General features: G+C 50.8%; 2 protein-coding genes across 5 annotated transcripts in view; both read left to right on the forward strand.

The window, feature by feature from the left end:
• The first annotated feature begins 55 nt into the window (after nt 1-55).
• LOC117765226 (host cell factor 1-like) lies at nt 56-11680 on the forward strand. Of its 2 annotated transcripts, none has more exons than XM_034591575.1 (29): nt 56-1108; nt 1578-1726; nt 1832-1992; nt 2061-2263; nt 3227-3311; nt 3452-3558; nt 4291-4470; nt 4664-4966; nt 5048-5196; nt 5512-5700; nt 5929-6156; nt 6236-6331; nt 6439-6634; nt 6710-6825; nt 7135-7261; nt 7344-7516; nt 7629-7776; nt 7860-8230; nt 8446-8512; nt 8629-8768; nt 8836-8988; nt 9068-9233; nt 9372-9509; nt 9597-9784; nt 10085-10207; nt 10379-10564; nt 10687-10981; nt 11079-11127; nt 11218-11680. In XM_034591575.1, the coding sequence occupies exons 1-29, from the start codon at nt 937-939 to the stop codon at nt 11255-11257; spliced, it is 4698 nt and encodes a 1565-aa protein (XP_034447466.1). In that variant the 5' UTR covers nt 56-936; the 3' UTR covers nt 11258-11680. The 2 variants fall into 2 exon arrangements, with proteins under 2 accessions (XP_034447466.1, XP_034447467.1); XM_034591576.1 differs by having other exon boundaries at nt 57-1108; nt 7347-7516.
• Nucleotides 11681-12261: 581 nt separating this feature from the next.
• si:ch211-169p10.1 (FERM domain-containing protein 4B) overlaps nt 12262-12648 on the forward strand; it is a 10019-nt gene continuing 9632 nt past the window's right edge. For 2 of the 3 annotated variants that reach the window (XM_034591602.1, XM_034591599.1), the window contains exon 1: nt 12263-12571. The gene's annotated coding sequence lies outside the window, so the exon portion shown is untranslated. Of the gene's footprint in view, nt 12572-12648 lie in introns of all 3 variants that reach the window. The other variant, XM_034591601.1, reaches the window with a different exon arrangement.

Below are 12648 nucleotides of genomic sequence, written 5' to 3' on the forward strand. Positions count from 1 at the left end.
GGCTAACATGAACTGGCATTAACTTGCTAACACTGTGCTTAGCCTAAGTTAAGTGCTGATGGAACTAGTCAACTAACGTTCAACTTCTCGATCAGTCTATTAATAAAGTTAACAGTTTGTATATGAAGTTCAGTCTTGAGTATAGTTGAATATTGTTAAAGTATCAGTGGTTGAATGGTTTTAGTGGGACCTCAGCAGTATTGATAAGTTTTACTATTTTTATATAAATGTATGCTCTGATGATCTGTGTAGTGGTGATAACTCAGTTTGTGAAGAAGTTATTTAATATTAATATGAATATGAATGATTTTAAACCATCACCGGGCTCAGTTAGCGGGACGCTGATCCGGTTCAGTCACTGTGTTGACTGCTAGTTTAGCTGTTAGCCGCTAGCCGCTCTGTGTTTTATTTGGTAGCCGTTAGCAGCATGATGGCGGCTCCCGTCCCGGCACACGGCTCCTGTCCTCGGCTCATTTAGCAGCAGAGCTCCGTCTCCCCGGCGCACGGAGCAGCGGCCCCGGTTCTCTCCCGACACTGCGTCTGTGTTCGTGCAGGTTCTTACTCGCCACAGCAGCTACCGGCGGCTTTCTGACGATTCTGCACAGCGTTCACCGGGTAAAATGGCGGCCTGTCTGCTGCAGTCTGCGGGCTAGCTAGCTAGTAGCACCGCGGTCCGTCTCGAAGCCACCGATTGGATTAGCAACGGAGGTTCCGTTCTTCAACCTGGGTCTGCACCGGACACTGGTTCTTCAGTGTCTGATTAACGTTACCTTCACCGGGACAGACGCTCATCACTGCCCGCAGTTAGCCACTGGGCTAGTTAGCGGGGTAATGCTAACCCCGCGCTGTTAGCGGAGACTATTAAAAGACTTGTGAATAAACTTGACGAATTGTTTCTGTCACCGAGAACCGTGAGTACCGAGCCCTGATAGCGTCATGGCATCCGACCCCGCAGTGCTACAGCCCCGCTGGAAGCGCGTCGCGGGCTGGACCGGCCCGGTGCCGCGGCCCCGGCACGGACACCGAGCTGTGGCCATCAAGGAGCTGATGGTGGTGTTCGGCGGAGGGAACGAGGGGATCGTGGACGAGCTGCACGTCTACAACACAGGTACGAGTTAAAGATCTGTGCGGTGATACAACAGCTACACGGACACATGCTAATGCTAGCCCTGCTATATACACAGGCTAACTTTGCTGAAATGCTAACGTGTTTATTCTGCGGCTGCTACTAAAAGAGTTGTTTAGCCTGCTATGCTAGGTTAGCTTCTGCCGCTGCTCCACATGCTAACGGGGTTAGCAGGAGGCTAACAGACACAGGCATCAACACGGAGAGAAATGGCGCGTTTTCACTGAAAACATTGGTGACGTCTCAGAGACACGCCCCCTGCTGCTGCAAGAGGAATGGCGGGAAACCCATTGTAAACAGTAAACAACAGACGTCACGTCTTTAAGTTTCCTTATTTCAGGGTTTGAAGTTCTGAACGCAGACTGATCAGCTGCTTAATGAAGCAGCACAAATCTGTTTGTTCTGTAATGTTTAATAAAGTTTAATGAAACATAATTCGATCGCCCCTTAGCCACCAACCAGTGGTTCATCCCTGCGGTCTGTGGTGATGTCCCCCCCGGCTGTGCCGCCTATGGTTTTGTATGTGACGGGACCAGGCTGTTGGTGTTTGGCGGGATGGTGGAATATGGTAAATACAGCAGTGACCTGTACGAGCTGCAGGTGAGTGATGTTACTGCAGGGGCGTGGCCCCGGACACCTGTCATGAACACAGAGTCAACACTCACTGCGGCCATCACATGACAATAGTATGTCGTTTATCTTCAGGCGAGTCGCTGGGAGTGGAAACGTCTAAAGGCCAAAGCTCCAAAGAACGGCCCGCCCCCCTGCCCTCGCCTCGGACACAGCTTCTCTTTAATTGGTAGCCGCTGTTACCTTTTTGGAGGCCTGGCTAATGACAGCGAGGATCCCAAGAACAACATCCCCAGGTGAGAAACGTCACACAGGTATATCTGTGCGTCTGTCTGACGCCCGACTAACCTTTGACCCCTCCCAGGTATCTGAACGACCTGTACTGTCTGGAGCTGCGCCCAGGATCCAGCGTGGTCGGCTGGGAGGTCCCACTGACTTCAGGTCCGCCACCGCCTCCCAGAGAGAGTCACACGGCTGTGGTGACGAGCGGCCGCGGAGAAAACCGACTGATCATCTATGGAGGGATGAGCGGCTGCAGACTGGGTGACCTGTGGGTCCTTGACATAGGTGAGGCTCAGCTCAGGTGGGATGTGGGTGTGGCTCAGCTTAGGTGGGATGTGGGTGTGGCTCAGCTTAGGTGGGATGTGGGTGTGGCTCAGCTTAGGTGGGATGTGGGTGTGGTGTAGCTCAGGTGGGATGTGGGTGTGGCTCAGGTGGGATGTGGGTGTGGTGAAGCTCAGGTGGGATGTGGGTGTGGTGAAGCTCAGGTGGGATGTGGGTGTGGTGAAGCTCAGGTGGGATGTGGGTGTGGTGAAGCTCAGGTGGGATGTGGGTGTGGTGAAGCTCAGGTGGGATGTGGGTGTGGTGAAGCTCAGGTGGGAGTGGCTCAGCTCAGGTGGGATGTGGGTGTGGCTCAGCTCAGGTGGGATGTGGGTGTGGCTCAGCTCAGGTGGGAGTGGCTCAGCTCAGGTGGGATGTGGGTGTGGTGGAGCTCAGGTGGGATGTGGGTGTGGCTCAGGTGGGTATGGCTCAGCTCCGGTGGGATGTGGGTGTGGCTCAGCTCAGGTGGGTGTGGGTGTGGCTCAGGTGGGAGTGGCTCAGCTCAGGTGGGATGTGGGTGTGGCTCAGCTCAGGTGGGAGTGGCTCAGCTCAGGTGGGATGTGGGTGTGGTGAAGCTCGGGTGGGATGTGGGTGTGGCTCAACTCAGGTGGGAGTGGCTCAGCTCAGGTGGGATGTGGGATGTGGGTGTGGTGAAGCTCATGTGGGATGTGGGAGTGGCTCAGCTCAGGTGGGATGTGGGATGTGGGTGTGGTGGAGCTCAGGTGGGATGTGGGTGTGGCTCAGCTCAGGTGGGATGTGGGTGTGGTGGAGCTCAGGTGGGATGTGGGTGTGGCTCAGCTCAGGTGGGATGTGGGTGTGGCTCAGGTGGGATGTGGGTGTGGCTCAGCTCAGGTGGGATGGCAGCAGCTACCTGTGGTTGTGGCTGTAATTTGTCCAAGTCGAAATAAACCTTTTTTCATGATGTCACAGAGTCTCTGACCTGGACCAAACCAGCCCTCAGTGGGACCGCCCCCGTCCCTCGCAGCCTCCACTCGGCCACTGCCATCAACAACAAGTACGAGACACGCACTGATACTACAAAATACTAATACATACTGTACTACAAATACACACATTACTACACGAACGTGTTGTTAATGCAGCTCTTAAACTGACAATATTCATACTTGACTCACCTGTCTCTGTCTTTGTCAGGATGTATGTATTTGGAGGTTGGGTTCCTCTGGTGATGGATGATGTCCAAGAGGCGACTCATGAGAAGGAGTGGAAGTGCACCAACACACTGGCCTGCCTCAACCTGGGTAAACAGACACACACTAGTGTTTCCCCTGCAGTCCTCTGCTGAGTTCTCATACCAACTTCTCCTGGATTTCTACAGACTTTACACTAGGAGGTCTGCAGAGTGTGAGCAGTGAGCAGAGACGCTGAGGTCTCACACACTCAGGAGCGGTGGGGGGGGGGGGCTGATAAAGGGGGAGCAACATTTTACAGTATTAATGCAATTAGTAAAATCAATCACACTGCCAAATGCTACCAAATAAACCACAATTCACAATTTAGTGCTGGGTTTTTTGCGAGTAATGTATAGGTAATAATTGGATTCTCTATTTTATTTGTATCTATATACTATATTTCCTTCCCCCCCACTCTAATCTTTGGTATTTATGGTTGTTATGACTGTGCATAGTTTTGATTGTAAATTATTTTATATTTCTATAATTTTGTATTTCTGTAATTGTATAGACATTGTTCCAAATGTCTTAATGAAAATGACAGTTTGTTCTTAATGGTGTTTTATTTATTTATTTATATATATATATATATATATATATATATATTTTGTGTTTTTTCTGGGGGCGGGGTGTTTTACCTCCGCTGCAACAACTACATCCTACGCACAAGCTTATAGTATTTAGGTGTGTGTATAACCAGCATCCAGCATAATTTATAAGTCTCATTGACAGAGATGATGTTGTAGTCGTCTGCTATCAGTCGCCCTGACCACCTGTCTGTCTACCTGTCTACCTGCTCAGACAACATGTGTTGGGACACAGTCCTGATGGATGTTCTGGAGGAGTCTGTCCCCAGAGCTCGAGCAGGTCATTGTAGTGTCTCCATCAACTCCAGACTCTACGTCTGGAGCGGCAGAGACGGATACAGGAAGGCCTGGAACAATCAGGTGTGCTGCAAGGACCTGTGGTACCTGGAGACAGGTGAGACACACACACACACACACACGCATGATATTAACATCCGTCTTGAGGGACCTGATCAGCTCTGAGCTGTGACTGTTCACTCCTGACATGAAAATATGTCTGTTTCACCTGTGTGTCTGCCTCACCCTACTGTCTCTCACCCTTCTGTGGCGCTGACTTGTTTTTCTCTCTCTTACCTGTCTGCCCTCAGAGCGTCCCTGTCCTCCCTCTCGGGTGCAGCTGGTCCGGGCCAACACGTCGTCTCTGGAGGTGAGTTGGGGCCCGTCTCAGACGGCGGACATGTACCTGTTGCAGCTGCAGAAGTACGACATTCCTGCCACACCTGCATCCAGCCCCGCCCCCAACCCCGTGCCCACAGCCACACCTGCAGTCAGCTCCCCCAAGAGCCCCGCCCCCGTTGCAGTGGCATCGGCCAACCAGTCCGTCACGCTGGTCCCCTCCCAAATCCTCTCCATTCCTGGAAGCCCATTGGCTGCTGCTGCGAAAGCACCAGGTGAGTCTACAACACCTGCACCGGTGAGTCTGTAGGTGATGGATCTGGTACATGTGAATATTTCTAACTTGTGTTCTGCAGCTGTCCTGAAGGTGGCAGCAGCTCCAGGTTCAGTGGGTGGAGCCTCCATTGTCACAGTGAGACAGGCCACACCTAAATCCCCAGTTGCCGTGACAACGCTTCCTGCAGGCGTTCGTATGGTGGTACCTGCTCAATCTGGACAGGCGACGGTACGCAAATCTGTTTCTCATCATTCAACCCAAGGTCCCCCGCCAATCAAATCTTATCAGGATAAACTTACTGGGAATTTTCCAGGCGCAGTCTCTTGGTTTCTTCATTGGACGCAGTTTAATGCTCATGGAGATGGTTCAGCTGTAGATTTCAGCAACATGATAACAAAACTGCTTTCTTGATAACAGAGCAATTTCCAGTCACTGGGGAAGACCATGAGCTGTGACTGAAAGCTCTGGAACATTTCCACTAATGGAAACCGTGTTTTTGAACTTTAACTCTCAACCTCCATCCTCCTGCCCATCTGCTCTCAGCCAATAGGCAGCAGCCCTCAGATGAGTGGAATGGCGGCATTGGCAGCGGCGGCGGCATCGACTCAGAAGATCCCCCCATCGTCAGCAGCGGTGCTGAATGTCGCTGCAGGAGCCGCGATCGTGAAGACGGTGACCGGGAGTCCAGGATCCAGCAGCCTGCCAATCAAAATGGCCTCTCCTGTTACCATGGTAATGTCCACAGCTAACAGCGTGGTGTTCATGGTGTGAAGTCATGTTTGCATGAACAGTTTCTAAGGTACATGCCGAGAGACGGTTCAGACAGGCGCTCGCTGTCATGCACACGTGCATAGTTCAGTGATGATGCAGTTCTGTGATGTTGTCATGTGGTAAATCTGGTCTGACACTGATGACATCACAGTAACTTTACGTACAGCTCACCGGTTCTTCCCTTCTCAGGTGACCAGCCCGGCCACTCGGATGTTAAAGACCGCTGCCGCTCAGGTGGGCGGGGCCTCGGTTGTCTCAACTCCTGGCACCCCGAGCCGACCGGTCATCACAGTCCATAAGTCGGGGACAGTGACTGTCTCCCAACAAGCTCAGGTGGTCACCACAGTGGTGGGTGGAGTCACGAAGACCTTCACTCTGGTTAACAGTCCACTCGGTGTGGGAGGAGGCGGGGCTCTGGTGAGTGACAACACTTGCTGGGCGTGACACTCTATCTGTATGTTGACAGACCTGATGATGGTAACTACCTGTGTTCCAGATCAATAACCTGGGAAAGGTGTTGTCAGTGGTTCAGACCAAACCAGGAACTGTTACTGGTCAGGCTGGCAGCAGCTCCATCGCTCAGATGATCCAGGTACCGACCTCTGACCTTGTTGATTGTCTTAATATACACTGGCTGTACTGAAGAGCACTTCATATCACCTGACACGTGCTAACCCTTGTGTCTCTGTGCGTTTAAAGAAGGGCGCTCTCCCAGCAGGAACCATCTTGAAGTTGGTGACGTCTGCAGACGGTAAACAGAAGACCATCCTCAGCACAGTGCAGGCAGGATCCATGGCAACCAAACCCAACGTCCTTGGTGTCTCCCCGACAACCGCCAAACCTGGAACCACCTTCATCAAGACCATCCCGGTGTCTGCGCTGCACGGCGGTGCAGGTACAGGAAACACACCTGATCACGTGATTTATTTTTAACCTGACAGTTGACTGAGTGAAGCTCCTCCCCATACAGGTGGAAACAGTCCAATCACCATCCTCACCACTAAGGGGGTAACGCCAGGAACTATGGGTAAAATCATCACCACAGTCCCCAAGATCACTGCTGGAGGTCAACAGGGGGTCACACAGGTAACACACACACACACACACACACACACACACACACACACACTCGTAGCACACATATGTGATGAAATGACGAAAGCTATTATCACAAAATTGTATTTTATTGTACGAACTTGGACGGCCACCTCGCAATTCTGAATGCAGGTAAAACCGTGTGTGTGTGTGTGTGTGTGTGTGTGTGTGTGTGTGTGTGTGTGTGTGTGTGTGTGTGTGTGTGTGTGTGTGTGTGTGTGTGTGTGTGTGTGTGTGTGTGTGTGTGTGTGTGTGTGTGTGTGTGTGTGTGTGTGTGTGTGTGTGTGTGTGTGTGTGTAGGTGGTGTTAAAGGGAGCTCCAGGTGTACCTGGTACCATCCTCAGGACTGTTCCTATGAGCGGAGTCAGACTGGTCTCACCTGGATCCAAACCTAGTGTCGCCACTCTGGTTGTCAAGACAACCACAGGTAAACAATGGTCAGCTGATGGCTGCTTCTTATTTCCGGTGATACACCGTGTCACCACAGTGTGTGTGTGCATGTGTCTCAGCAGGTGTGTCCAGTCTGGGGACAGTAACAGGAAGTGTCTCCACCACGCTGGCAGGTGGAGCCATTGGTTCTGCCAACGCCTCCCTGGCTACGCCCATCACCACCCTGACCGCCATTGCTACACTTGCCAGCCAGGTTACCACGGCAACCGCTGCTGCAGCGATACCCACACAGGTAAAATCTGTCCTAACAGACCGATGTATACTAGTATTACTAATGCATTGTTATTACAGTACTACAGGAATACTATTTCATTTCTGAAGTATTCCTGTGTTGTCTTCTGCAGGTGACTCTGATCACAACTCCGAGCGGAGCTGAAGCTCAGTCACTGGTCCAGGATCTGCCCGTCTCCATCATGGCGTCTCCTACATCAGAAGAGCCCGGAAGTGGTACAAGTACTGCGATGGTAGAAGAGACTACAGACACTGAGACAGGTAAGGAACTGTTATTGTACAGGATACTACTGTAGTTCTTCACTGAAGAGTCGTGTGTTGATGATGTCACTGTGACCATGTAGCAGTGATGTCTATCTGCTCCAACCCGCCGTGTGAGACTCACGAGACGGGGACGACCAACACCTCCACTGTTGCCACAGCAACCATGGGAGGTAACAACCGAGTGTGCTCCAACCCGCCGTGTGAGACTCACGAGACGGGGACGACCAACACCTCCACTGTCGCCACAGCAACCATGGGAGGTAACAACCGAGTGTGCTCCAACCCGCCGTGTGAGACTCACGAGACGGGGACGACCAACACCTCCACTGTCGCCACAGCAACCATGGGAGGTAACAACCGAGTGTGCTCCAACCCGCCGTGTGAGACTCACGAGACGGGGACGACCAACACCTCCACTGTCGCCTCCTCCAGCATGAGCCAAGCACTACAGGTGAGCTAATTTATTACGGCCATGGAGTCGCACCTGTGCTGCTTGAACCTGATGATGTCACAAAGGGAAGTCACACCATGTGACGCAGCTCAACCAGTCGCATCAGAGAACATCAGTTAGCAGCAACTTTAGAATACCTGGTGCCAGTGAGATGACAGGTGAGACATCAGGTGAGCGTTAAAGGTAAACCTGATCCAACATGTTTCTGGTTCTAGGTTTGTTCAAATCCTCCATGTGAGACTCACGAGACCGGAACCACCAACACAGCGACCACAGCAACAGGTAACCTGACACACCTGGACTACACCTGGACCAGGTCCTGGAACATTTTGGAACAGATGTTTAAGGTTTTGGAGCAGCTGCTCTTCAGGAACTTACTTCTTGTCCTGTGTATCCAGCTCAACAGGGCGGAGACGTTCTTCAAGTAGACTCCACAGACCCCACCACCTCTTCTGACCCCACCTCCTCCACAGCCAATCGGAACAGAGCTGTTACCATGGTTACACAGGCAACGCCTACACCCGGACCATCCATACCTGTAAGTGACACACACACACACACACACACAGGGGGATGGTGCTGATGACATGTTTGTCTGTCTGCAGATGATCTCCTCTGTGGTCAAAGAAGACAGGGTTGAGTCCTCAGAGACAGAGGCTGTCGCCATGGTTACAGGGGAGGAACCTGAGCCGACAGATAGCCAACCAGCGGCTGTAACTTTACAGGTTCACATGGAGGGCAGCAAGAAAGCTGCACAGGTAACTCACACGAAAAGGTTACACAGTATTAATTATTATTAATCAGCAGGTACCACTGTAACACCCTACCCCCCCTTAGGTGGCGACCACAGATCTTCCTCAGGAGCTGATGTCATCAGAAGGGGACGCAGGTGAGGTGGTCCCTGGGACCACTACCTTGATGTTGACAACAGGACTGACCCCAGATCAGCTGACTGCTCAGCAGGCAACAATACAGGCAGTACTGCAGGCAGCCGGACACATAGGTAACACACACACTGTAGGGTTTAGGTCTGGGACACTGGGGGACAGACAGACTGGTCTTGAAGACAGACACTGGGACACTGAAATGTTCCAGGAAAGACGGTCTGACAGAGGGACTGTGTGTCCTCATGTCTCTGCAGGTGGAGCTGCGAACTCCGTGGATCAATCTGTCCCCATCATTTTGACTCAGCAGGAACTGGCAGCTCTGGTTCAACAACAGCAGCAACTACAGGACATCCACGCCCACCCAGAGCCACAGCACAGCAGCCTGCCCACAGGTACGAGGTCATGATGGAATCACACGACACCGTGTGATTACGTCATAACGCCGGGTTCAAAAGAGATTTCTGTGCTTTGTTTCCCAGAGGGCCTTGCTCCAGCAGACAGCCTCAATGACCCGGCAGCAGAGCTGACCTCATCAGCAGTAACCAGCGCTGTCGCCAGATTAGCCAGCACGTTCAGCCCCACCCCTCCTCTGACATCAGTTCTGGCAAAGATTCAACCTGTTGCCACAGTGACTGAGGCGACCAATGGCATCACAGCGACCAAAGAGGTAAGACATCGTGCTGCAGGGGGAGGCAGCAACACGCTAACAAACTGCTAACAACTACACGCTCACATCACACATCACACTTACTACATGCTAACTTTACACTTTAGCCAGGCAACACGCTATTAACCAACGAAAACTGACAACATGCTAACAACACTGTGTGTGTGTGTGTGTGTGTGTGTGTGTGTGTGTGTGTGTGTGTGTGTGTGTGTGTGTGTGTGTGTGTGTGTGTGTGTGTGTGTGTGTGTGTGTGTGTGTGTGTGTGTGTGTGTGTGTGTGTGTGTGTGTGTGTGTGCGCAGCCGCAGGGTGTTGAGGTGAAGTCTTCGGTGAGGAACAGTCGATGGTACGATGTTGGCGTCGTTAAGGTTACAAACATGGTGGTCTCTCACTTCTACATCCCATATGACGACAACATGGCCGAAGTAAGATCTTCACACTTTCATAAAATCATAAAACTGACTATTGTTACCTCTTCAAAATAAAAGCTCCTTTGTAAATTCTCCATCGCTGTTGCTACAGGCTTTTACTTTGTTCAACGAATCCTATAGTAATCACATTATTGATGAGGATATTGATGACCTGTGTACCTGCAGGACGACTCAGGTGTGGTACCTGACTACAGTCAGATGAGGAAGGTGGAGCTGCAGCCGGGGACAGCCTATAAGTTTCGTGTTGCTGGGATCAATATCTGTGGCCGTGGAGCGTTCTCTGAGGTGTCTGCATTTAAAACATGTCTGCCTGGTTTCCCCGGAGCGCCATGTGCCATCAAGATCAGCAAGGTACTTCCTGTTTGTAACGTCAAGTGGGGTGTGAGCCTCAGTGCAGTGAGGACTCATGGGAAATATAGTTCAGGAAGTGTGTTTCTATGACTCAGTGTTGACGTGAAGATCTGATCTCTCAGAACCTGGACGGGGCTCAGCTCACCTGGGAGGCTCCGGCTGTCACGTGGGGCAAGATCACGGAGTACTCGGTGTACCTCGCCATCCAGTCCAGCCATGCCGCCTCCTCCGTTTCAGGCCCGGCACAGCTGGCCTTCATGAGGGTGTACTGTGGTACCAGCCCGTCCTGCCTGGTCCAGGCCTCAAGCCTCGCCAACGCACACATCGACTACACCACCAAGCCAGCCGTCATCTTCCGCATCGCGGCTCGCAACCAGAAGGGCTATGGGCCGGCCACCCAGGTCAGGTGGTTACAAGGTGAGAACATCACACACAGATCAGAGAGACGGAGCGGTGGAACGTGGGAGAACCAACAGGACTGAGAGGAAGTGACGGTTTTTTTTTTCTTCTGTAGAAAATAAAGACACAAAAACAACAGTGAAGAGAGGAGGAACTACACAACTGTAAGATACATACACACTAACACAAACATCAGAAACACACTAATACACAATAATACACACACACAGTAACCCCCCCCCCTTCTGTTTCAGGAAACCCGTCGGACCAAAGAAATTCAAAACGGACCAATAGGAGGAGGCCACCACCTCCTGAGGACGTGATTGGTTCTCCTCGTCTTAAGCACCATCGGTGCAACTCTGGGAAACTAACAAAATGAAAGACTTGTAATATATTTGTACATTATCGGCCAATCAAAACCTCTGCAGTGTCACTGAGACAGAGAGGGGCGGAGTCAACAGCATTTCATGGAATGATGGAAACAATAAAGTTTGAATTTGAGTCGTAGCTCTGTCTGTCGGACGTCATTTTACAGGTCAGAGGTGATGCTGTTGTCGGGGGGGTGGAGTCTAAACCAGCGCTGTTGTAAATGATTTTGTTTTTTTTATATTCTTCTGTTGTTGAGGCGTTCGTGCTCCCATTGGTCAGTGGATACGATTCCAAAATCAAGCCTGTTTGTGAATATTCTCTGGAACAATAAAGATTTTTAGATAATTTTTTAACAAGTGTGTGGAGTTTATTTCCTGTGGAAGCTTTAACAAAATACCAACAGGAAGTCATTAATAGCTACAGGAGTTTCCCAGTCAGGAGGATCTTTTCAAATTAATATATAAAAATAAGATGAACAAAGTTGTTATTACAATTTAAACCTTCATGGAAATAAACCATGATTCTGATTAAATGAAACTTTTATTTTAGGATTTACAGTTTAGATGATCAATAATTCGCAACAGCAGATGATTGACTTCTGTTTTTAATAAAGATCATCACTGATTTTATTACTGTAATCAAACATGTTAAAAGGGTTAAAATGTCAGAGGTGATGGATCTGTGTTTATTTGTTGATTAAATTGTATTTGTTTTTGTTTACTTATATTTATTGTGTGTGTGATGTCGTGATTTTAATGTTTTAACTTTATTTTCTTGTGTCGTCTCGGTAAACGATGATTGTTTACCTGATTTGATTATTGATTGATTCCTTATTGTTCGATCGATTATTACATTTCCATCGATGTGTTCGATCCCTTCATTGATCAAATCATAACCTCAGTCGGTCTCGTGCCCTCTGTGTGCGCGCACAGACGGGAGTGGGATCGAGGCGAGGCGCGCTCACAACAGCACGCGGCGGACACGCGCCTCGTGGTGCTGATGGAGCTGGGTTCAGTGTGAACAGACCGGAAGCTGAGGAGGAGGAACGATCCATCATCTGATCGCATCATCGATCAGTGATCGATCAGCGGATCAGTCCGTTGGATCGTGGACGTAATCAATCAGTGAGGTCATCGATCACACCTGCCGAGACATGCGCGCGCTGCAGTGGCGGGTCTGAATCAGGATGATGTGACGGAGGGGTCGCAGGTTCGATTCCGGCGGAGGGAGGCGACCGAGGTAAGAGATGTTTATCCCGCACACACTGGTCCCTCCGCGTGGACGAGCGCGTGCACGAGACTCCATTAAAAGTTCGT

Source organism: Hippoglossus hippoglossus, chromosome 7 (assembly GCF_009819705.1).
Source record: "Hippoglossus hippoglossus isolate fHipHip1 chromosome 7, fHipHip1.pri, whole genome shotgun sequence".
NCBI classification, from domain to species: Eukaryota; Metazoa; Chordata; class Actinopteri; order Pleuronectiformes; family Pleuronectidae; genus Hippoglossus; species Hippoglossus hippoglossus.

Bases quoted from the DNA above. Each gene is read 5' to 3' on its own strand.
- LOC117765226 (XM_034591575.1), top strand. From the start codon at position 937: ATGGCATCCGACCCCGCAGTGCTACAGCCCCGCTGGAAGCGCGTCGCG. The intron at 2,264-3,226 runs GTGAGGCTCAGC...ATGATGTCACAG, and splicing joins CCTGTGGGTCCTTGACATAG to AGTCTCTGACCTGGACCAAA. The intron at 6,635-6,709 runs GTACAGGAAACA...CTCCCCATACAG, and splicing joins TGCGCTGCACGGCGGTGCAG to GTGGAAACAGTCCAATCACC.